Source organism: Spodoptera frugiperda, chromosome 11 (genome assembly GCF_023101765.2).
Source record: "Spodoptera frugiperda isolate SF20-4 chromosome 11, AGI-APGP_CSIRO_Sfru_2.0, whole genome shotgun sequence".
Classification (NCBI taxonomy): Eukaryota; Metazoa; Arthropoda; class Insecta; order Lepidoptera; family Noctuidae; genus Spodoptera; species Spodoptera frugiperda.
The window spans coordinates 3,191,538-3,216,114 of NC_064222.1; the positions used below are offsets into that span (position 1 = coordinate 3,191,538).

The 24,577-nt window shown below is 33.6% G+C and overlaps 2 protein-coding genes across 3 annotated transcripts in view; one reads left to right on the top strand and one right to left on the bottom strand.

Annotated features, from left to right (window-relative positions):
* LOC118274661 (flotillin-2) overlaps nucleotides 1-24,577 on the top strand; it is a 287,597-nt gene that overhangs the window by 43,694 nt on the left and 219,326 nt on the right. The window lies entirely within an intron of this gene.
* Nucleotides 996-11,509, bottom strand: LOC118274654 (glucose dehydrogenase [FAD, quinone]-like). Its single transcript, XM_035592295.2, has 2 exons — nucleotides 11,319-11,509; nucleotides 996-4,152 (listed from the first exon to the last, which is right to left on the bottom strand). The coding sequence occupies exon 2, from the start codon at nucleotides 4,150-4,152 to the stop codon at nucleotides 2,275-2,277; it is 1,878 nt and encodes a 625-aa protein (XP_035448188.1). The 5' UTR covers nucleotides 11,319-11,509; the 3' UTR covers nucleotides 996-2,274.

Genomic DNA, 24,577 nt, shown 5'->3' on the forward strand with positions numbered 1-24,577 from the left:
ATAAGGAAACATAAATTACGTCTTTGATCGGTAAATAATTTATATAATTGTGTAAGAAGAAAAAGTAATAATTACCTTGCCATTTATGAAATAAAGATCTCCAAACAGGAACGCTTTTCTACATCAGAAGATATATCACTCTATTATCCGAATTGTTTTGTAAAATTAATTTAATTCACACATTTCTTGTATCCAATAGCCACAAAAACCTTTCATCACTGTTACCAAATGACAACTAAATAGATTCGATACTAGCCATCAGTGAATTGTTTAAATTAATTAAGTATTATGTGACGTAATGTCCATTCATAAATAAATCTCCAATTAAAAAGTAATTTGTGTTAAAAAAACTAATAAGTTATCTATTGCACGGAATTTTCTAATTGGATGCATCCATTGTGGATTGTACGTCATAAATTGTTAGCGTTTGTCGTAATATTGCGTAATATTTTTAATTTTAAGTGTAATTGCAATTGTGTTTAAATATACAGGTAAATAAACAGTTTAGTTATTGTTCCTAAAGAATGTTAGTTTTATATGATTATTAATTAATTAGGTGTTTACCTAAATACTTGATAACTAGTTTAAGTGTAGTGGTTGTGTATGAAAGTTCCTATAATTTCGAATATGTTCTTTAGCACCGAGTCGAATTGCCCACAAAAAAGCAAAAGGCTCACCATATTTACACAGGTAACAACAACTAGCTCACTTTTAGCACAAAATTATATTGGATTTTGCGAAAAAAAATATTAATAACATGAAGTCTGAAATTGTGCGCGTTGTATGTATGGTAATAAAACCACTCTATATTTCTTGTGATACATACTTACCATTAGTGGTGAAAAACGGGTGCTACAAAGTATATTATTATGTTGTGGACTTTTGTGTTATGTATTTTTTGTATAAACTGACCTCTACGATTACAGCTTCTTTGAAAATACTGTTTCCTCTTTATGTAGCGTAGTATTGCGTTACATTAGATCAAACACAGGACGTTTTTTTCATATTTCTTTAATGAATTTACTAATATTACAATTGTAAAATTATGTTTTATAAACATAATTTAGTAATTCACATTGAGGTTCCAGTTGCATTATACGTTAAACACAAATAAAAATAATGTTGAAAAATAATAATAATACTCTTTAATAGTAGACTGAGAGCAATATTTTGGTTTGGTACATGATACATAAATAAAATTAAATAAATGGCTTTGATTCATTTAAAACTATTTGCTTACCCGCATATATGTGGTGGTTAAGTAGTTTCTTAATATTATTTTATTGTACTTGATTTTACACAGTTCTACACAATATTTTAAATTAAAAAAATGTAGTTTTGTAAATAATTAACACTTTAAACGCCTCTGGATCACGGAGACCGGCGTTTGTACAGATTTTGCTTAGAATATTTGTGTTTGTTTGCGAATGCCAATCAAAGAGGATATACTCAGATATATATAGTGTACTTAAAACTATAAAATACTTATAATATTGTTTCATTGGGTATTTAATACATTAGTTTACTACCAACCTCTAATTAAATAACAAAAGTTTCTAAAATAACCCCAATACCTAAATGCTAATTACACAGTTTCATGCAAACTGGGTTTGTCATATAACATTTTTAATTTCAATATATAATTTCAATGTATAATATTAACTAATTAATTTGCACTATAGTCCCTTTATACAAAAAACATAAACTCCAGTAAAATCTAGGGAATAAAAAAGTCGATGGCATTGACCATAAGTTATTGAATGTCAATCATATAGAGAACATTGATTTTTCTATTCACTTGATTAACTTAGAGGTTACGTGTTTTTTATCTGGCTCAAAAAATAGATATTTAAATAAGTTACTCGTCGTCAATAGGGTAATTGGCTTAGTTGGTCCCATATTTTGGATTCATTTTGCCCAATTTACATAAAATATTGGATTATTATTCCGGTGTTTTCGACTCAAGTAGTGGTCTTTCACCTGGGAATTAATTCACCCTTAATAAGTCTTTCTGTGGTATTGTATAAAACCAATCAGAGAAAACTACCCTACTGACAAAGACTCAAAACATATAATCTATGTATCTGTATATATTATACATGCCTGTTAAAATATTGTTGTTATACATTAAATAAATACAATTTTATGGTCACTGTTATCATTCCCTTTTCATGTCAGAAGGGTATACATAAGTTATTATAAACACTAAGTTTATGTACTAAAATAACATCACAGATGTGCTTTATAAAATTAAATGACCGTGTATAATTAGTTCTACCTCAATTTACCATAATCCTGTTTTATCATGTCCGCTCCCTTTTCGGAAATCATATACGTAGGCGCGTTGGTATGACTGGACACTATCTCAGGCATAACACTTGCGTCTATCACTCTGAGACCCTCAATACCATGGACCTTTAATCTCGGACTGACCACCGCTGAAGGATCACTCTCCACTCCCATCTTACAAGTGCCACTCTGATGGTAGATAGTGAATGTGAACATTTGTGCTTGGCAAGCGAAGTACTCATCGCTCCCGAACGGGCCGTATTGTAAACATTCCTCTATCGGAACATCATATAATTTGGCACCCATTTTCTTCAAAGCTGGTTGTCTTGCTATTTGCACTGCTACTTTAATTCCTTCTACAATCTTCTGTAAATCCTCTGCATACTCAAAATAGTTTGGAATTATGGCTGGGTGTGCTTTGGGGTTTTTGCTTCGTAGCATAACTCTGCCTTTTGATTTGGGTCGCATTAACATCGGGAAGACCATAAAGGCGTCGGACTTTCCTAACGGACCGTACGTCGCATCATAAATTTGGTTATCAAAGCCGAAATTACGTCGTAATAGAGGGTCTGAGTTTAATCCTCCTGAAATGAAGAGCAGTTCCATGTCTGGCCAACCTGTTGTGTTGAATTTATCTTTTAAATCCAGGAATATAAGAGCTTCGCAACCACCAGGAATTGACAGTGGGCCTTTATGTGATCTCATCCATTTGAACACTAGTTCTAAATGATTTAATATGTATTCAGTAGACAGCGTAAGATTTTGCGGCCGAACTAAGAATTGAACTCCACCGGCAGCTATGTGATCCATTAGGTTATACCCTACTGGTAAATCTTTTACAACGTTTATTCTTAACGATTCCAAGTGATTTCTTGGACCGATACCTGACAGCATCAATAGTTGAGGAGAATTAATAGCTCCAGCAGATACAATAACTTCTTTCTTTGCCAATATTTTATGTTTCACATTTTGTTTTTCAAATTCGACTCCAATTACTCTAGTTTTGGTTTCGTCAAAGATAAGCTTAGTAACCATGCTGCTTTTAGACACATGGAGATTATTGCGACCATTGACTGGGTGTAAATAAGCTCTGCTAGAACTATGACGAGTTCCATTTTTCATTGATAGTTGAAGGAAAGATACGCCGGCAGGTTCCGCTCCATTGTAATCGCTATATTTGAAACCCATTTCTTGTGCTGCCTTGACCCAGGCCTTCCCTTTGGTTGTTCGGAATGGTGCGTATTCGACGTTGAGATGACCATCGCGTCCGTGATATTTTGGATCATCGTACGACGGGATGTTGAAGTTTTCAATTTTCTTGAAATATGGGAGAACTTCGTCCCAACTCCAGCCTTCGTTACCCATCGCTGCCCAGCTGTCGTAATCAGGTTTAGCTCCTCGTGTGTAAATCATGTAATTTAGAACACTGGAGCCTCCGACTACCTTTCCTCGAGGCCAGTTACACTGCTGATTCTCAAAGCCTGCACAGTACTTTTTGGAGGGCATTGTTTTATATCCCCAGTTCGCCGATGTGAATTGAAGATAGTTGGCTACGATTGGAATATCCATGACATAATTTTCGTTGTTACCTGCTTCAATGAGTAAAACTTTCCATTCAGGGATTTCAGTCAGACGGTTTGCTAATACGCATCCTGCCGTACCGGCTCCTACAATGATAAAGTCATATTCACTCAACATTCTATTTTGATCTGGTGGTTCGTTGTCCAGTTGATTGGTGCCTTCATTCAGGAAGTTCATGAACGATGTGATGGGATTGAGGAGCTGCGTGTCTGATGGAAGCAGGAGGGTGAACAGCACCCATGTTGCCGTCGCCAAGTGTGTTGCCCAATGCAGATGCCTCATCTGGAAAATTACAATGAGTATGTTACAATTGACTGACAGCACAATGTTGGCAATACGACTTTTTTCATATGATAGCTAGGGTTTATCATATCGACTACCAGGAATTCAGACGAGACGCATAAGTCTATGAAAAATATTAACACTGTAGAGGAAAGATTTCAGACTTTCGTAACAGCGTGTTAAGACATAGTTTTTATTGTCAGAGGATAAATGAGTGTGGAGTATTACCGAGGCTGTCGATACTCGTCCACAACAAAAGAATACATAAACGTTTGCGTGACTTGGCGTTTAAAGTGGCCAGTACCGGGCCTTCGCATGTTTCTGATAAAATCGTCCTAGTCTTGCAGGCCCGTTTTCCTGCTAGTTTCTGACTCGAAAATTGTAATTCAAGTAATTTAATTTTCAAGAATACTAGGTGATATTTCTTATTGTATACAATAAGATATATGTTAAGTAAGAAATATTGCTTAATTATTTAAAGTTACAAGGATCAAAGAGTTAATTGTATGCTAATTAATATGGTCACAAAAACTTAAATACATCATAATTGTTATTATTTTTTTTAATTTTATTTATTAATTTATTTTTATTTTATTCATTACAAATTTAGATGTACGTACATGATAACTTTTGCAAGATTTTAGTATGATAGTTTAAAATTCGTGTAGAAATACAATGCCTACTTGTAAAATAATATTTTCTCAGATTTTTTTTTGTGTCAACTGTCAATTATAGCTACAGGATTTAACTTATTTAGCGGAGTAAAGTAAATATCACTGGTTTTTAAAATAAATTTAACAGATTTCAATGATATCAATCAGTTCAGTAAATAATAAAACATCGGAATCTGAATAAATAATGAAACTAAATTATTGCGCGATAGCAAGAACATTGTCACTGTGATTGGATAAGGACAAAGTTAATCATTGGATACTTTGTCTATACAGGGTGTCCCTGAAGTGGACGTCAAAATGACACCAGGTGATCGACAAGGTTCCTAATTGAACAGTGTGACTTAGATTTTTTTTAATTTTTTTGATAACTGTTGGAATCTTGCCGATCACCTAGTGCCATTTGGACATCGACTTCAGGAACACCCTGTATATATACAGTACACAAAATGTTGGATTAAATAGTAAACTTACATGTGTGAACAGCAATTTAATGTGACGACATTTCCGATTGTAAGCCGAAGACCTTGTTATATTCTGTTAATTGCGCAAAATAATCTATGCAACCCCTTATCTACCAGATTTTACATAGAAATATTATCCAATATGTTACTAATACTACAATATTACGTAGCTTCTATATTTATAATTGTTTCTAAACTAGAAGTCAAGGTTACCTGTTATTAGTTCTTCGACATGTTCAATAATTGTGGTATAAATTATTTCATTCAATACGTTTATACGTTGATCGTTAATCATAATGATCAATCATCTTTATCTATGTAATATTATTATTTGTTTTTTGTTAATATTATCAGATCATCTTTGTCATGTAGTTTTCCGACGTTGCCCTATGTTTTCTTCAATCATGCATCAAAAGAATTATTCAAATTAAGCTTAGGATGCTTTAAGTCAGAATCAATTAATCTGTAGGTTAAAAATGCTCACAGCAATTGACATCGAGACAAAGTTTATCTCTACAATATTTTTGAAGAAAATACTGTTTTTCAAGCTTCCCAATTTATTTTAAAACGGTTAGAAGGTTACTGTTCGTGATCTGCGTCTGGTCCTTCCGTTCAATTCACGGTCAATACCGGTAATAGGTACGTTATATGAAAACTGTACATTGATATTCTAATCACTTCAATGAATTATTTTTTCCTTTACTGATTTATACATACAAACTTAGTTTGGTAGAGAGCAGGTATTGATTTAGATACGTAATTTAAGTGGTTATTGTACGGAGACAGGGGACTGTATACAGAAACCCTTTTAATAACTGTTTCTGAGAGAAGAAAGTAATTTGGTGCCGTATTCATAGTGGCCTCAAAATGCCGGTAACGCACTTGTAACGCCTCTGGTGTTTCAAGTGAGCGGAGGTGATTGCTTACCATCAGGTGATGCGTCTGCTCGTTTACTGGCTTATTTCATAAAAAATCTTATTTTAATCTCTGCTCCGAAGTTGAAGATTGTGGTTTTTGTCATCATGTAATTTATTTTACAATCTCATTAGTCAATCTAAAAAAGCTATAGGCTTGTAGCGGCAACCTGTTTGCATTTTGCGTACGTGATACATGATACATACATATGTCTAACGGTGATAATTTGGACAGGTTTAGATATCAATAAAATTTATGTGTCTCATCATTTGCGTCAGTAAATTACCATATCTTGGAGTGAGGCGGCTTGGGATTTTTTTCTACTAGTTTTAGTTTTACAAAGAAATCTTGGAGGAAGTAATTTGCCGACGAATATCTACATGAATAAATCATATTTTAAACACGTCCAATGACTTTACCGCCCTGTGTCAGACTCTTACTGACTAAAAACCTCCTGCTTACTTCTCTTGCTTTTCGAGCCCGAGCCCCGGTAAACCCGCTAGGTAGTCCGCAGCTCGGGGCGAAAGAGGTATAAGGTTGTATCACTTGGCGGTCTATTGTCTCTGTCTACCCCCATGGGAGGTTATGATTGCATGTATGGATAGTTTTATTACGTTTCTGTATCACATGTAGAATATACTTGTTTTTAAGAATTAAATATCAGCTAAAAGTGAGTGTATGTTTATCATATTGTTGCCCTTCAAATAATAACGGATATGATGTTTTATATTACGTTTATGAATACACACAAAATACATAACTATTACACAATAGTTTTATAGTCGTTTTTTGACTAATACCCGTGTGCGTAAAAATAAACAACTTTAAAACTAGGAAATTGTTTTTGTAGAACGCATTAATTCCGTGGTTTTACTTAATTAGTTTAATTGATCAGATGTTTGAATAACAGCCGTGAACGATAAAAACAGATGTACTTATGTATCATTTGTTCATGCATCTCAACAACGTCAAGTATTATTTCAAGTAGAACGTTTACATGCAATTTTGCGAGTAATTTATAATGACGGTGTTTGTTTTTGTGATCGCCAGATGACGCAAGTGAGACGTGTGATCCTAACCCCTGCCCAACCATTGTAGTTCGTTACCCAATGATTTTTTTTTAATTTTCGATACCAGATATCGGGTGCAGAAGATGATTTCTCTTCTGTAACTTTGCTCCTACTATTTCATCGTTCTGCACCACCCAATGGTTGACTGTCAGAGAATGCCCGTGGCATTTAATCCGCCCATTTCACAGTGTGCGATAAAGTTTTAAATAAATAGGATGTCTTATACTGCAGCTTAAAGAAAAACAAAGACAGTTCATGATTACTCTTGAGTTCTGCTATTCTTTGAGATTAGACTATTGAGCATTCCGTAAAAAAGAAAGAAATTGTGACTGCAATAAGCTCTCATCCTAGTTCTATCTGTGCATGTGTCAAAATAGTTTAGTTTTTTACGATTTTTTTAACTGACAACACGTATCGTTCATATGACGTTACCTTGTGAACGGTCACGGTCGTGTATCTTATTACTGTACCTAAGCGTTACGTTTAATGTGAATATAATGACGTCACGCTAGGATACCGCTTTTTTACAGACTTTTTTGTGGTTATGTATGGTATGTATTACAAGTTCCACATTTGTTGTCTTTTGTTTTTATTTTATTTTTTGCTAGAGTTTTTATTAAGACGATGTAACACTTGAATTTGCATAATATGTAATAGTTTAGGGTCGATCGTGACAATTTTTTTGAGAAATATTAGATAATTATAATTTTTTAATGAATGCTTTTCATCTCCCTAATTAAAGGTAGAAAGAAGTGCACCTATTAATCTTTCGTACACCATTTACAGATCTCTTGTAACAAATCTTATTGGTAATGGGGGTTGATTGATAGTATTCTGTAAATTTTCGTAGGTTTTTAAAAGTAAATGTCAGAAAGACACGAAGTGCGGAAATTCACTCTCTAGAAATAGTCGTATCAGCTTCACAATTCCTGCTTCTTCCATTCATCTTTTCAAGGCTTATCAACGATCATTTCTGTCGTCCAGTTTATAAAAACGCATTTTTTTTTAAATATATTTCTGTGAACGGTGCGGCTCGTGTTTGTAAGGAGATTATACAATATATCAGCATAAGAGAACATATAAAAGCTTTAACCTTTAAAATACTATCAAAATATGTTCTATTTTTAATCAAAAATTTTGCATTTATTACGCAACTTCGAAAAAAAAACACGTGTATAGAATAGAAGATTTATTGAAGTAGATATTTTTATATTACCTACGTTTTGCATTTAGTAGGCTTATTTATTCCTAACATACTTACTGCCGAAATCAGACACATTTAATGATTACTTAGACTATTCCTTAGTAACGATTTTGTATCGAAAAAAATTACAAAGGACTGAGTTAAGTAATCATTAAATGAATGAGTATGGCGATTAAATCTTTTTTATTGTATCTCAAAAAAAAAAAAATAGAAGATTTTCCCATCCCGAAAAGCCTGTACAATATTTTCTTTTCGACTTAGAGACTTTCTTATTTTACCTTTTCGAGATACAATGTTTTATAGTTGTTATTTGGGGATAGGTTATAACGTAAGAACAAAAGGATAATAATATAATAGACTTCTCATATTTATAGCTCTACCTGACCTGTAACCTAAGCCTAACCTATCAGTCATTAATGCCTCGACACCTTTTACAGCAATGAATCACGACCCTACTCTTGAACTCTAGCGCGCCTTAATGCTAATCAAATATTTTTTCATTATGCAATATAATATTATACAGATAATTATGAGTTGCGGAAAAAAATATTTGCTGCTAGAGAGGGGAATTTACACGTGGTGTTGAAAAGGCTGTTTCTGCCTCGTTGGTCGAGTGGTCCTAAGTGCAACTGCCGGGTGTGGTCTCGAGTGCGATTACCGGGAGGGGCATAGTATTACTAGATTATTTTTGGTTTTTTGAAAACTTCTCATTAGTAGCACGGAGTCTGGAATCAAGCCCAGTATATGGCAATAGGCTCACTCTGTATTATATGGGATTTATACACAAATGGTGAAAAGTGGGTGTACAATTGTACATTGTACAGTGGCATTACGTGCCGTAATGTGTACCTATGCTTATCTCTTCGGGGATAAAAGGCGTCACAATTTGATCACATTTGATTTTAGGATTATTTTAAACGATAAAAATATATTATTGACTTTTTTAAAGTCTCTGAAATTGAATTGAGTTCATTTATCCCAATCCATATTAGTACTAAGATGCCTTTCTAGGCCTGCCTTAAATGGGCCGCATAATTGAACTGAAATGGGGCTTCGTATAATATGAGAGTCATAATTTATTTCGCCAATAGTGCAAGCATTTATAGGTTGCGAATTTTTTTCGCACGTGCTTTAATATATCCCATCTGATATGGTATGTGAAATCCGGGTATTATAATAAATCAAACACAAAATTCATATTCAACATGTTAATATTATTTAGATACATAATATAATATTAAATTACTTCATAGTCTAGCTTGTTAAGTTTTCTGTAAAATTAAATTTTAGTAGGAAACTGTTGCAAAGCATTTAATAGCATTTTTTACTGCACACGTAATTTTAATAAGATAATATTAGGCGGCAACCTGTCTTCTGTCTTAGTATTTCCTGATTTCGTTGGACCTTGTTTTGGCGGCTGGTCATTACTTGTTTGGTTCGGAACGTGTAACTAAGTTGTATTTTGATACATGTTTGTGTCTTTGAACTATGCTCACTCTTTCCCATTCATAAATGCAGTTGAATGAGTTACTACTATGTTTTTGTTGGTGTAATAGAAATTAATAGATTGACTTTTAATTTCAACTTAACTAGAATGAAATGTAAGAAGGTTTTACTGATTGATAGTTTGCCAAATATATTATTGTATGGATCCTATTACTGAACAGTTTAGAATGAAGCACTTTTATTACCACCTTGGGACATTTAAAAGATATACCTAATAGAGTTTGTCTTTGTTTTATAAAATTTTAGGCTAAATATTCCTGATTTTGACATTCGAAAATTGGTATAGTCTTTTGAAAATTTCCAAAAAAGCAGTTCTTCAAATATTCATGTGATTATTTATTTTTACAAGTAAACAGGTGATTATTTGTCTTTGCAAGTAGCAACTTATTAATCAGTTTTACAAGTCATAAGAAAAAGAAATATAAAAGTTGACTGAATAAATGGTAACCTCGAAAAACAAAAAAACGCATTTTATATACTTTTTTTATTGGTAAGTTGTTAACTTTTGAGTCTATAAATATGTATACTGAAAATTTTAAGAACACAATAATGACCGTAAGATTAGTAAATAAAAAAATATTTTACAATTACTAATATTTAATAGTTTATTGTTTAGCTTGAAGTTACTGAGATGCGAGGAAAGCACTTTTGTAAAACCCACGGGGTCAATGTGACTAATTAATGAAAAAAAAGGCAATGAGTTATTTTTTTACACTAAACAGTTTAGAAGTTTAAAAGGTCGTCGTTTAATAAATTCATAAAGGTAAAGGTTAGACAATAATGTAAATATTTCTTTTTTTTACTTATAATTTATGTTTGAATATCTTTTCTTATTTTGTATGCATTATTTCAGTTTTCTTAGGTATCTGTGTCTGGTTTTCCCGCCGATTTACTTATCATAATCTAGAAATAATTTTCATAGTCTGTGGTCAGTGTTATGAATTCGTAATTAGTTTAGTTGGAAAATAATAACTATGGCATGCAATAGTAATTATTTATTGGATTTTATTCTATTGCAGATTGTTGTCATTATAGTTTTTTTTGGTAACGATGACCCTTTTGTGTTATATATTATTTCAAGATAGATGTATATTTTATAGTTTTTCTAGTTTTATAATATTTTAGTAGTATGCCGTTTTGTGACAAGGACGATTTTTCGTTTATTTAGCAGATTAATGTGCTTTTCTTTAACATCTAGATAATTAATTAATAAGAAAATGAATTAATCAATTACTTTATAGCAACTTTCTTACATTATTATAATATTTTATTACGAAAATATATTTTCAAAATTTATAATATTCCTAATTGAAACAAACTAAGAAAATCAACTTACTTTAACTAATTAATAACTCCAAAATTAAAAAAAAAAACACTTCACAGCACACATACAGTCACAACACAGCGCGCGTCCTATTTAGCGCGCAACTCGATCGTTACAAGTTGGGAGGCGCATACGCAGGATCGGCGGTCCTTGCGCACCACTGCTGCGCGAGGGAAGTGCTCGCGTTGTTTTATTCCGAACGTAAAATACGTACCTACGTCTTGTGTCTCTATTTAGTATATAGTAGTACCTTTTGTGGCGTTGCCCTTCCTGCCTGTGAACTTTTCACTACAGTTCAAGTACACCTGATGGACGCATACCGCATGATGAAGATGCGCAAGAGTAGCTATTCTTTACTGATTTTTTTTTCGTTTTCTTGGTGTTTTTTTCTAGTAATTATTTTTCAATGTACGAAATGTTGTGTAATATCTTAGCTTACGTTGTTGTGACTGGTTTTCTCATAATTTTTTTTTAGTGAAGATTTATTTTTTGTCTAAAATATTTTTTTACGTAGTTTAGGCGTCATTTTCTTTTTTAATTCGTTGATTTATTTACATTTACAATTGAAGGGCACAGGAAAAGAAGGCGCTCATTAACATTCTCATTGTTTTGAGTAATCAAGTAATTAGACCTAAAATCTCAATTTTCTCATAAAAAGTACATAGAATATCATATTTAATCATGTACACAATGAACCCCACATATATTTCTCAATTGCTGATATTTATTTTTTACATTAACTTAGTTATTAAATTACACTTTAAGTTTTCATTGCCAAAGTCCCAAATGTAACTGGAAAGAAGGTGTTCATTGTCGCAATGAGCTCCTTTTTGTATATTATTGAAATGGTTATCACAAAAAATGTTATTGATTTATAATAAGGTAAAATAAAACAAAGTATTAAATGGCCACAATATAATATAAAAACAAATATTAAATAAATAAATATTAAATATATATTATATATCAAATATTAAATATATAACATATTAAATAAACAAAATGGCCACTATTGAGCGCGTTCTTTATTACAACCGGTGCAATGGTCGCGTTCTAACATTGTTTCATAGACAATGAGCGCCTTTATATTTGGTTTGAAATGAAATGAGCGCGTTTTATTCTAATGTTGGATATTTTTATATGGACTTAACGTGGAATCAGCCCCTTTTTCCATTTTTAAGATAACGTAGTTAGATTGGCCGTTTAAAAACAAGGTCATTGGTAAAGTTTAATACAAAATGGAAAAATTGTCGATGAGCTCCTTCTTTTCGTGTACCCTTCAATTCATGGTTAAGGTTAGATCAGAAAATGTGCGTTTTATTAATTGCCAAATGTTTAGCTTGTGTGCACTGGAGTTCAAATCGGAGTTATTTTAATTTCGACCCTGACCGTGTGTTGTTTTGATCTAGTTTGTACAAATTATGTAATTATTTTGATGATAATTGTATAAATGAGCTGGTAAACATGTGATAATTAGGATCTATCGCGTGCATTTTAATATTTTCAATTGTTATCATTATAGACTAAGTAGGTATAATGTAGTATTTTATTTGCACGTCTAATACAAACCTGCCGTAGGGGGCACGAGTTTCTGAAATAAATTATTGATTCCTGTAGTAGCACACTTAGTTTACTCTCTTTACAGTGAAACCCACAGAAATATTATAGGTATCTATGGTAAAACCTGTTGCTGCACATTGTCACATGCCATTCTCAACACTAGGTTTGGCTTTATTTTAAAGGGATTCGATACTCCCATAGAGTGACTACTGAAATGGTTTTAAAGAGGAAAGAAAATTAAACTCTCTAGTCTTTCTCCCCAAAAGCTTTGAAGATTTCTCCAATCGCTACTACAAACAGGTGTTAATAAAATTACAAATTCAATAATTTTTGACCTTTAAAAATAATTTCTTACTGTATAAACACAGAGGAAATCAAAACATGATGCTGTATAATGTTCTGTTAATTTGATAGTTACACCATTTCCTGATTATTTTGGGAATGCGGATATACAACCATATTATCGTTAATCGTTTTCCTAATCTGGTTCATTAGGTACATCCATACTCACTTACCTACTTGTATAAACTGCCTTACCTTTAAATTGGCCCTTAACTGTTTAATTTGAGACTATGATGTCAACCTTATAACGTGTTTCAAAGTAAAAATACCGTAAAATTGAGCTTTACTAATAATTCGGAATATTAGGAATGACGTAAATAAACTACTGTTATTTTAGTGTAGGATTATCCCGATTCATATATTTTTATGGTATATAAGCAGATAAACGAGCAGACGGATCACCTGATAGTAAGCAATCACCGCCGCGCATGGGTTACCGAAACATGCGTCGCCAGCCTTTTGGGGGATAGGAATTTCAGGGTTGTTGGGGAAATCGGGGATTGGGAAGGGGGTTAATTGGACCACCGGTAACCTCACTCACACAACGAAACACAACGCAAGCGTTGTTTCACGTCGGTTTTTTGTGAGGACGTGGCGTAATCACTCCGGCCGAGCCGGCCCATTCATGCCGAAGTATGGCTCTCGCTCACTGAAATATTTCAATAGGTTAGCTGTGCAAAGCAGATATTTTTGTTTTGTTGCATTTCCGAAGAGTTTCAAGTGAAGTTCATAGCAAATATAACGCATTAGAGTAGAGCACTCTCTTTGTTTAGGGTCTAAAAATGTGTATTTAGTACTTACGCATTTTACTCGGTCCATATTATAAAGTCGAGTATTTCTTCAAGTATTTGCAACCATTCATTTTGTTTATTTACTTCTCGTTATTGAACTTGCCAAATGTTTTTGTTGCATCTTTAACAGAAGTATCAATGTTTTTATTTAATTAAATGATATAATTTTGTTACCGAAATGACTTTGTTGACATTTTTTATGTTAAGTCGTCGGTGCTCATTGACACTCGAAACACCAGAGGCGTTACAAGTGCGGTTACCTTTTGGGGGTTAGGAAATTCAGGGTTGTTGGGGAATGAGGGATTATGGGAAAATTGGTGAAGGGGTTAATTGGGTCTCCAGTAACCTCACTCAAACAACAAAATACAATGCAAGCGTTGTTTCACGACTTTTTTCTGTGAGGCCTTGGTATATCGCTCCGGTCGTGCCGGCCCATTTTTACCGAAGCATGCTGGGTCTTACTTAAACTTTTATTAATGTGATTTTAGTTTTTCTATTAATATTTTACGTTAAGTTCTTAGCAGGTCATCTTTTTTCTTTATTATGTGTCATTGATAAATGTTCAGAAAAATTACTTATTAGAGAGAAGACATTGAATATTTTTCCCCCTTTAAAAAAATGTCCATCCCTGTTGTTTTAACACACACACAAACTAAGTTGAATGTTGTTCAATGTCTATCAAATTAATAGTAGGTACAAACCATCGATAGTGTGAAAGATACATTTTGTGCAATAACAAAAAAACTTCAGTTTTGTTATATTAGTCAATATATCGCATATTGTAATATTATGACATTTTCTATACCTAGTCTTTGTTTAAAGCCTAATGTCGACATTACCGTTCAATGCGCTAATAGGTAAGTAGATGAAATCAAAAGTGACAGATTTCGTAAATCGATTTTTTTAGTTTTTATACTCTAACACGTTTACCCACTGACCGATTAGGTAGGTATAACATATGTATTGTAGATACTTTTATTCCTACTTACCTACAAATATGTTTTGTCCTAATCCATTGGTAGTTTTTTAATCCTATACAAATATATAACCTTTAATTGCTTATAAAAAAAACTAGCTTTGATCTTCATTGGCAGTTCCGTGTGAAAACAAAAATCCCAATGTTCATTATAAGTCGTTTTTATTGATGTAAAATAAGCTTGATCATCTTGGGTGAAAACCGATGTCGATCCATAAAAAGTTAATTTGATAAAAATAGCATTAGGTACACGACTGGTTTTCCCCGAAAGTAGGTACCTGTGACTGAGGTGGGCGAATCCAGTTTTGAATTTTGGTCACACCACACCACTATGTCCTGTTATTGGTATTTCTTTGGGTTTTTCGAAATTCACATTAAAGCAGGTGCCTATAGGCAGGTTGAATTTAAAATTGTGTCGGGTTATACAATTTCAAAGTGTGGTGAGGTACCTATTATGTATTTTTGTTCGGCTTAACTTTAAATTTTGAATTGTTGGTGATTATTCCGATGTTAATGTACCTTACCTTTGAATTAACTGCATAAGCCATAAAATAGTGAAGAGTAATTGCAATAATTTTCGATATTTTAGTATTACTTTATCATTAACTACAAATATTTTAGGTATGGACATAGGCGTTCGTATCAAGTTATAATTTCATAAAGAAAACAATTTATCTCTACAATTATAATAGTAATGATGTCGTTAATGAAAACTCTTGTCCCCATATGGAAAATATTCATTACAGTCCGAATATTTAGTGGCATTTTATTGAGATTACAACCTTTTAACCCGAGTGTTGAAGGGATTAATAAAGAACATGATTAACACATTAATTTAAAACTTTTTTTGGAAATCCATGTTCCTGGGACCTTAACAGTGTTCCCACAATGCTGTAAAAGAATAAGTATTTAGGTACTAACGTTATAAGTATTCTTAAAACAATGTTTCCTTGTGTTTCTAAATGCATGATTATATTTTCAAAAATACCCAACGATAAAAATCGTCTGGGGACTGTTGGAATTTTATAAACGTAATAAATAATCAACAATACCCAAACCGCAATGTGTTATAAAATATATATTTTCGGCATTAAGTAATTTATGTCTAAAATTAATTGAATCACGTCTTTTTTTGTCAAGAATATTTTTTATAATCTTAGTCGAAAATGATGTCAAACATAATTTATTGGTATTGAGATGTAAATGGACTATATGGAAAACTTTTTGGTTAATGAGAAGCTTATGAGTTTGGCGGGCTTGAGGATTGCAGTTGCTGCTGCTAATATATCAGTGAGTGATTGTAATTTTAAAACACACTTAGATAAAGTTTTCGTAATGTTTCTAATAATATGCTTATTAAGTGTTATGAGTTAAGAGCCCTATGTATGTAATAGGACGTAAATTTGTATCTCGAAAAACCTAATAATATTTAGCTATTAAACCTTATGGGTTAGACTCGACTACCCTACCAACAGCATCTTAATTAGTGAAGCACTTCATTAAAACAGACTTACTAATATTTATTTATCTATCAATCGTTTCCACTTTGTATTAATTTAGGCATTTTATAAAGTAAATGTAAATAATTTATAAAATATTGTGAATAAGTTGAGCATGTGTGCAGCCACTGTGCAGCTCATTTTAAAGTGTAATGCGCTTCGAATGACGTGCTATCTCGTCTGAACTTGGCATTGTGCCTAAGGCGTTATGCATTGTAAATGATCCAACGAGTAATAGTCGTAATATGTGTCTCGTACTCTTATTCACGCAAGTGGTAAAATGTGAAGTATTACATAAAACGGAAGGACGAACTAATCGTTGCCAATTTTAAGTGTGGGAGAGCCATGCTTCGGCACGAATGAGCCGGCTCGATCTGAGTGATACCACGGCCTCACAGAAACCCGACGTGAAACAACGCTTGCGTTGTGTTTCGTTGTGTGAGTGAGATTACCTGAAGCCCAATTCCCCACTTCCAAAAGGCCGGCAACGCACTTGTAGCGCCTCTGGTGTTTCAAGTGTCCATGTTTTCACGTAATAAACTTTGAAACCGAATAATACCCTAAATACCCACGAAAACATTCAATACCTTTTGCACTCATTACAATATAAACATAAGTAAGTACCTATGCAACCTAACTAGGTGTCACATAAATCTCCATAGCACATAACTACTTGGAAAATTACCACTTCAGCAGGGGTAATCATATCATCAACAATCAGGTACAATTCTCAGGAGCACATAGCGTATAAATATTTCGAGGCCATCTTGTTGCCACTAATGCCTCGTTGGCCTGTAAAAGGTTACATTATGTGCATGTAGTCTGCTACAGTCACATAATTTGTCGTGAGGAGGCGGAACTGCAGTCCGCATGCAATAGTCATGCCATGAGTCTGCGTATTTACCTATTTAATTTTTTCTTGAGTAAAACAGTAAGTTTTGTTGCTCGTAACGTTGATACGCTTTGGTTTTTCGGATATCTAGAGATATCAAATATTTCATCAATGTTTACGTCTGTCCTTAAAGATTTTTAAAATATTTAACTATTTTAGTTGCAATTAAGGTGATAATAGATATCATTCATTACGATTCATTTATAATATGCCACATTTTCAAAATTCTGTTTTATTACTGAAATGCCAGTGTATAACTGTATTTATTCTAACATTATTAACCATCCACTACTGTCATAAAAAGTGGAGCAGCCAACTGAATTGATTTATACGACGTAATGGAAAATTAAATTCTTTGTTTAATGTATGTCAAAGAAATGTAGATGGTTAGGGATGATTGCCTATGGTGGTATTTTGTATAATTTATTTATTTTATTAGTTACTTAAACCACCATTAAAAACCACCCCGTTCCTTCTCCTGCCTGTTAAGTTGTCTGCAGCTTCGAAATGTTAATGGTTTGGATTTAAATAAGTACTAATGCATTGCTTTTTAAGATATTAACATAAATGGAATAATTAGTAGACGTTTTCTGATTAATATTAAGCTTCAGCTTTATAACCCAGAATCCTGTCTTATTAACACATTGCACATTCATTATAATGATAGATTAGTCGGAAACTAACCAATTAACTTAATTATGGCAACGATTGGCCTTGATCTTAATTACTTTTTAAAGATTATACCAAAGTATTATATTACGAGTATACCTGATATTTATTTGAAATATTCAACACAGAAGACTTCTGGTTGACAAATTACAATGTCTATAAAAGTCGACTTCCTAGTTTTGTTATTTATCAATATGTATAATTAAAATGTTTGATCTATAACAAGAGACATTTTTTTGAAAGAGGAAAGGTCAGGTTTTGAGAACTTTATCTTTGTTTAATATTATAACGCTTTTGTCACAGCTACTGTTGATGATTTTTACAAATACACTAGCGGACCCGACAGACGTTGTACTGTCTACACGTCTTTAATTCCTAAATTTTAAGCTTTTTTTAATACTCGTAAGCTAAAACATTCTGGACGGCATTTTGATGAAAATCTATTATCCAAATGTTATGGCAATATCTTACGTCATTATTGCCTGACACTGCGATGGTAGCGCCGTCTGTTAGGATCCAATGGAAACCATTCCAAAATCAACAACTACCTACTAATAAATTAAAAATTATTTAAAAAAACATTTTCCAGCGGACAAAATTGTGAATCTAAACCATTCTCAGATCCCCTTGAACACACTCAAAAAATTTCATCATAGTCGTTTAAAAGGAGTTCAGTGACATACACACTTACAGAAGAATTATATATATAAAGATTTGCGCCAGTCATCCTATAAGCTCTGTGTAATGGAGGGTGTGTCTATTACCACATTAGGGCACTAATTTGCCTGACTGATTTTGTTAGGATGGGAAACTATCAAATGACTTCATCCTCTAAGGGAGGGGCGAGGGGGAGAGTTACATTTTTATTTACTAAAGACCACCTCTTTCCAACTCCTGCTCTCTGTGCCAGGGCCGAGGCCCTGGACCAGTAAGTCTCGATTTCACTTGCACTGACAATGAAATCGGCATTCAGTGGTCATTGGAGGAGAAAAATCATCCAATGAGTTCTCCCGCTTTGGGCGAGGCGAGAGGGAGTGTCAGACTGACTAAAAACCACCCCGTTCACTGACTCCTGCTTTTCGAACTGGAGCCCCGGTAATCCCGCAAGTTAGTCCTACAGCTCCGGATGCACTCTGTGGCCTAGTGGAGCATTTGTGCTTACACGAGCAACGAGCTAGTCGAAATACGATTAGATGTGGTTGCACCATTAAGTTATCGCCCGATACTCTGGGGACACATGTCGCTCGACAAATGTGTCTAGTACAGACGATGCTTCAGATGTTAAAACAAAAGAATGACCAGACGACTTGGCAGAAATTGCATCATTATTATAATGTGCTACCAAAATAAACTTATGTAGGTGTATATTATTTAAATAATTATGCCTTTGTTCTTATTTATCTTGTATTTTCTGAAATCTAGATTCGTACAAAGATTTATCTTTACTAATTTTATTAGGTAGGTATATTTAAAAATAAATGTATTTTTGTCATTACATTGCCAATTGTTCTAAAAATAAATTGAGTAGGTATACGAGAATATTCTAAATTTTTTTGCTTATATGTTTCCAAACTGCATATTAATGCATGATTATCACGCGTGCATATAAATACAAAATCCAAATATCAACGTTACAAAAATAGACCGATTTAATATTTCTGCTTCCTGATTGGCTAGTTTTATTTTATACATAGCAGTCAATTCAATGTTGCAAGACTACCTACATTTCGTATCACTTGGTTGTTACCTTCCAAAATATTGATAAGCATAACCTCAAAAGATTTGAATAAAATAGTAATGAAAACTGCATGGTTGATATTTTATTCGCGTAGGTACTATTGATATACTCTTTACTTAGTATGCGAGTGCGACTTAAAGTTTAGATTTCTTGGCGTTTAGCTCTCTGATTGGTTGGTACATCGGCAGGCCAATCAGAGCGCCGAATACGGTAAAGTTTCAATTTTGTTAAACGTAAAACAAACTCGTTCGTGCCATCTGTAACTTCCTTGATTCACCGCCGAATCGACGCATACATTATACGCAGTCGAGCCGTCCTCCTGTACTCTGAAGGTCAGAGGGTCAATATCAAACTTGAACTGTTTGACGGTAGAAACATCTTTGACTGTGAACCAGAAATGTAATCGATAATTGAAAGTGATTTCAATAAAATAGAAATATTTATTAATTTGGAAACTGAATGACTAACTACCGATCTAAATAACTGATCTTAATAAATCTAAAATCATGGATCGATTCTAATTTTTGACAGAAACTCCATAGAAGTAATGCCAAAAATCGACCTTAATCTAAAGATTTGAAAACACACATAAATACTTAAGTCTAATTGGTGATGCGAAGTCTAACTTATCGATATAATACATTACAATACAGTATAAATAGTTTCTTTTGTTTGATAAGAACGTAAGTACTACAATGTCACCGATTCCGCAATTTCTCACCAGGCTATTGTCACTTGAACCATTGCGTATATAAATTATGGAAAAAATTACAATGTAGGAAAATCTTACCTGCAGAAGACTTACGATGATGCCTAGGTTACAGAATTATTGATTCCGTAATTAATACCTAGATCCATATTATAGAGGTGTAATCATCATTATTATATCAAGGCTTTGTCTTCATTCATTAGATAGTACGGCAATAATGCCGTACGTGCGGTATTATGAGAACGAGGTTCAGTTGTCCATATAAGGGTTATGTGTGGTGTATAGGAAGTCGTTTCAAGAGTATGAGAAAGAAAACATTGTTTGATTAAAGAATTCTTATGTAATTAAATGTTAGAAATTATTTGGAAATAAGAAATTGTCTACCACAATACCTACTAAGTTTAACTCTGAAACAGCAATTTCATGGCTAAAGACCTATTAAATGGTACGCATGCTACGTTGTTGTAAAAACACAAGAAAGGTTGAATTATGGGGAAATCAGGTGTGAAGTTATTATCTTTTAATTACAAACCTCATCTAAACAAGTTGTATCATCGTATCACGGAAATCTGTGGCGAAGGGAGACGTAATGGAATAGTACTGGTTGAAATTGTTAGTCCAGTAGACAATTATGTGGTGCTGTGGCAAAACCCAAACCATTCGATGTAAACAAATGGGTTTAAATACCTTACCGTTTTTATTCAAACACGTCATCTAATACATTCCATGAGTCTTGCAAATGATGGCCAAAGATAGGCTTTGTGTGTAGGAAAACGTAATAACTAAATAAATACCTTTATGCTAAAGTTGTTGTTTTCGATAAAGAGAGACAGTTTTTTGAGGTTGGGGGAATAATCAATCACTTCTCCCGCTTTGGATGTGGCGAAAAGTAATGTCAGACTCTTACTGACTAAAAACCACCCCGTTCCTACTCGCCGGAGCCCCGGTGACTCACTAGGTAGTCTGCAGCTCCGGGTCGGGCGTCAGCCCTACTGGGCCTCTAGTCTCAGCTTAAGTTACAAACATACAATGTCACATGCACATGACACCCAGACCCGAAACAACAATCTTGATATATAAATTTATCAAATCCTTCCTCAGTTTTATTTCTCCATTATTTTTTTGCGCATTCAGTTAATTGACGTATTTTTCTACATTTTCATTTGTTTTCAAGAATGTTTGTTATTTACGATCATGCAAATTGCTTTTGGCCGTGAATGCCTAGTTTTAACTTTAGTATCTAAAGAACGATGTGGAAATTTCCTAAACTTTTTTTCAGATATTAATAAAATGAAGTTAATGGTCTGTGAATTTTGCAATAAGACTGGTTTGTGTCATTATATCACCTAAAATGCTGAACAATTTAGAATATATGATATGGTATTAAAGTCTTGAATTTTAGTATAAAAGATATAGAATCTAATTTAATAATCAAGTACCTACGTACTTGATTATTTTTTATTTTAGGAGTCATTTTCTTGTGACTTGATTTCCTGATCGCTAATGATAGTGCTGCTATTAGTATTAATATATTGATAACTGATAGAATCTAAAATAACTAAAATGAAACGCGTTATTTTATATTTATTGATGTTTTTTTGTTAAATGTTCAGAATTTTTTTACGCAATCAAACTTTCGAATTAAAGACCTCAGGACTTGTAGGAAATTAGTTTTATGATCACCTCCCGAGAGGAATACGTCGAGTTACAAGTTACCTTGTATAGTGGCATGATTACAGTCTTGGCCCAGTCTCCAGGGACGCGACCACGACCAAACTAACTAATGCTAGCTAGCTAAAGATTACGTTAGGTTCAAACTAAGGCCGAGATTAAGTCTTAGTATGAACCTAACGTAGTCTTTAGCTCTAACCTGAATAACAAGACATTACATAATTAACAATGCAACCTTTAATCGACTTATAATTCAGACATTGAACGAATACCTGCAGCTTAGAATACCTACTATTTTAGATCATGAACGGCTGCACATCAAGGTACTCCAAATAGTCATATTCTTTTAACACATTATGAACTCTACGGTTTTGTTAATAAACGCGCAAATCAATTGAAGAAATGTCCCAGGGGTAGCTTGATACGTTACGTGTCTCACGCGTCGTAGGCTTCATAACTACATATATTGTTAGAAGATGCCACTTAATAATGACGTCACAACAATTGATGTGATCTAGTGGAACTAATCATATATTACTGTTTTTGTGTTAATGTTGTTGTTTTGAGTTTGTTTTGGTTTTTCCAAAGTATCGTGTATTCGTGTCTCAATTATAACCATCGCGGGGCTAAAACGCCGACAGTCAGAATGACTTCTCCCGCCTTGAGTGATGCGAGAGGGAGTGTCAGACTCTTATTGAGTAAAACCACTCTGTTCCTACTCCTGCTTTTCTTGCCGGAGCACCGGTAATCCCGCTAGGTAATCCGCAGCTCCGGATTGAAATTATATCTGGTGATTAACGTCTAATAGATTGGAAAAACCTTTATTCAAAGACGCAAACATGTTGAACTTTAAAAATTAAAATATTACCGACCAAAATATCTTGCGACATTACAAACACAAAGCCGATCAATGAACAATTTACTTATTTTTTACTTACTGTTTATGCTCAATAGTTTTCAAGGCGAAGTTATTGAAACTTTTACAAAATGTTTCGGTAACTACTTACTATTGAACCAAGACTGTCCTCACTCCTGACATCTTAATCGTCAGTACTAGGACAGTTTGCCAAGTTGCTGTACCATATGTCATACCAACTTACGTGCTCACTTTATAGGTATACTAGCTTCTGCCCACGACTTCGTCCGCGGAAAATTAAAAAATGTAGGGTTGTTCTACCCCTAACATTTAGGGGGATGAAAAATAGATGTTGGCCGATTCTCATAGATACCGGATAAGCACAAAAAATGTCATCAAAATCGGTCAAGCCGTTTCGGAGGAGTATGGCAACGAAAACTGTAACACGAGAATTTTACATATTAGATAATCAAAATACATATCTTATTTCGAACTTGTACACAGGAAAAAGTCTTCCAAGGCGGGAGAAATCATTGGATGATTTTCCTCCCTTAAAAAAAGGTATAATTTCAGGCATTTTGCTATTCATTTTTAAATTGTATAATAATAATTTGTTATAATCGTTGCTGGAAATGGCAACCTCGACATTGGTACTCGGTCAATGTTGCACTCGGTATTGGCCTATTCTAGTTTAAACTAGAATAGCCCATTATGTCCAGGTTACCGACAACCTAGTTCACTAGGTCTTTTAATTTAGATCTGTCAATTCAGATCTAAGTTTTATGTTTCGTTACCTAGCTTTGTACTTGTTGTTTATAAAATATTATTTTCTTCCTCCGTTAAAAGTAATTGTAATTCAGACGCTGTCGTTTTAGTAAGAATGTTTTGTGGTCGTAGAATATATACGAGTCTATTATCGCAGCTATGTCTATACTTAAAGTAAAAAACATAAGTTTTATAACCCTTTTGGCTGTGGTCACTGGCACTGGCTTATTTGGCGGTTTTGATTTAAGCTGTTGGGATCACAGGTAACTGCACACACTGGGTAACCGGCTCATATGTAACAGGTTTCGGGCTCAACTCACATACAGAACATTTTGAAGTGATCCACAAATTGCTGTTACTCATCATGGTTTGATGTGTATGCAAAATTTTGTGTTTATGAACGCATCCATGTTATAGGAGAACTATCTAGTATCTGTGTAAAAATGTGCAGTATTAATGTATAGAACGTAATCTCCCGAAAAATTGCCAAAATTGCCAAAATAATCCAAGTTTAGTCTGATCTAGGCTAACTTAAAATGTTTATCTGATCTCTAATCGGCTATGATGATGCATCATTTAATTGGCAATTGGATCACGTTTCTTGTAGGTTGGGGTCGGCTTCCATAAATATCAGTAGGAAAACCTTTGACATATTGTTGTTGACTATGGATATAGGAAACGGTGTACAAGGATACTAGTTTGACATAGACAAGTTTGCATTCATATGCTGAGCGACGTGAGGTGTATAAAACTTTGGGTTTTAAGAGTTTCTGTGAGATCATTTTTAAGCAGATTGATGACTG

Coding starts and splice junctions, on each gene's coding strand:
- LOC118274654 (XM_035592295.2), bottom strand. CDS start 4,152: ATGAGGCATCTGCATTGGGCAACACACTTGGCGACGGCAACATGGGTG.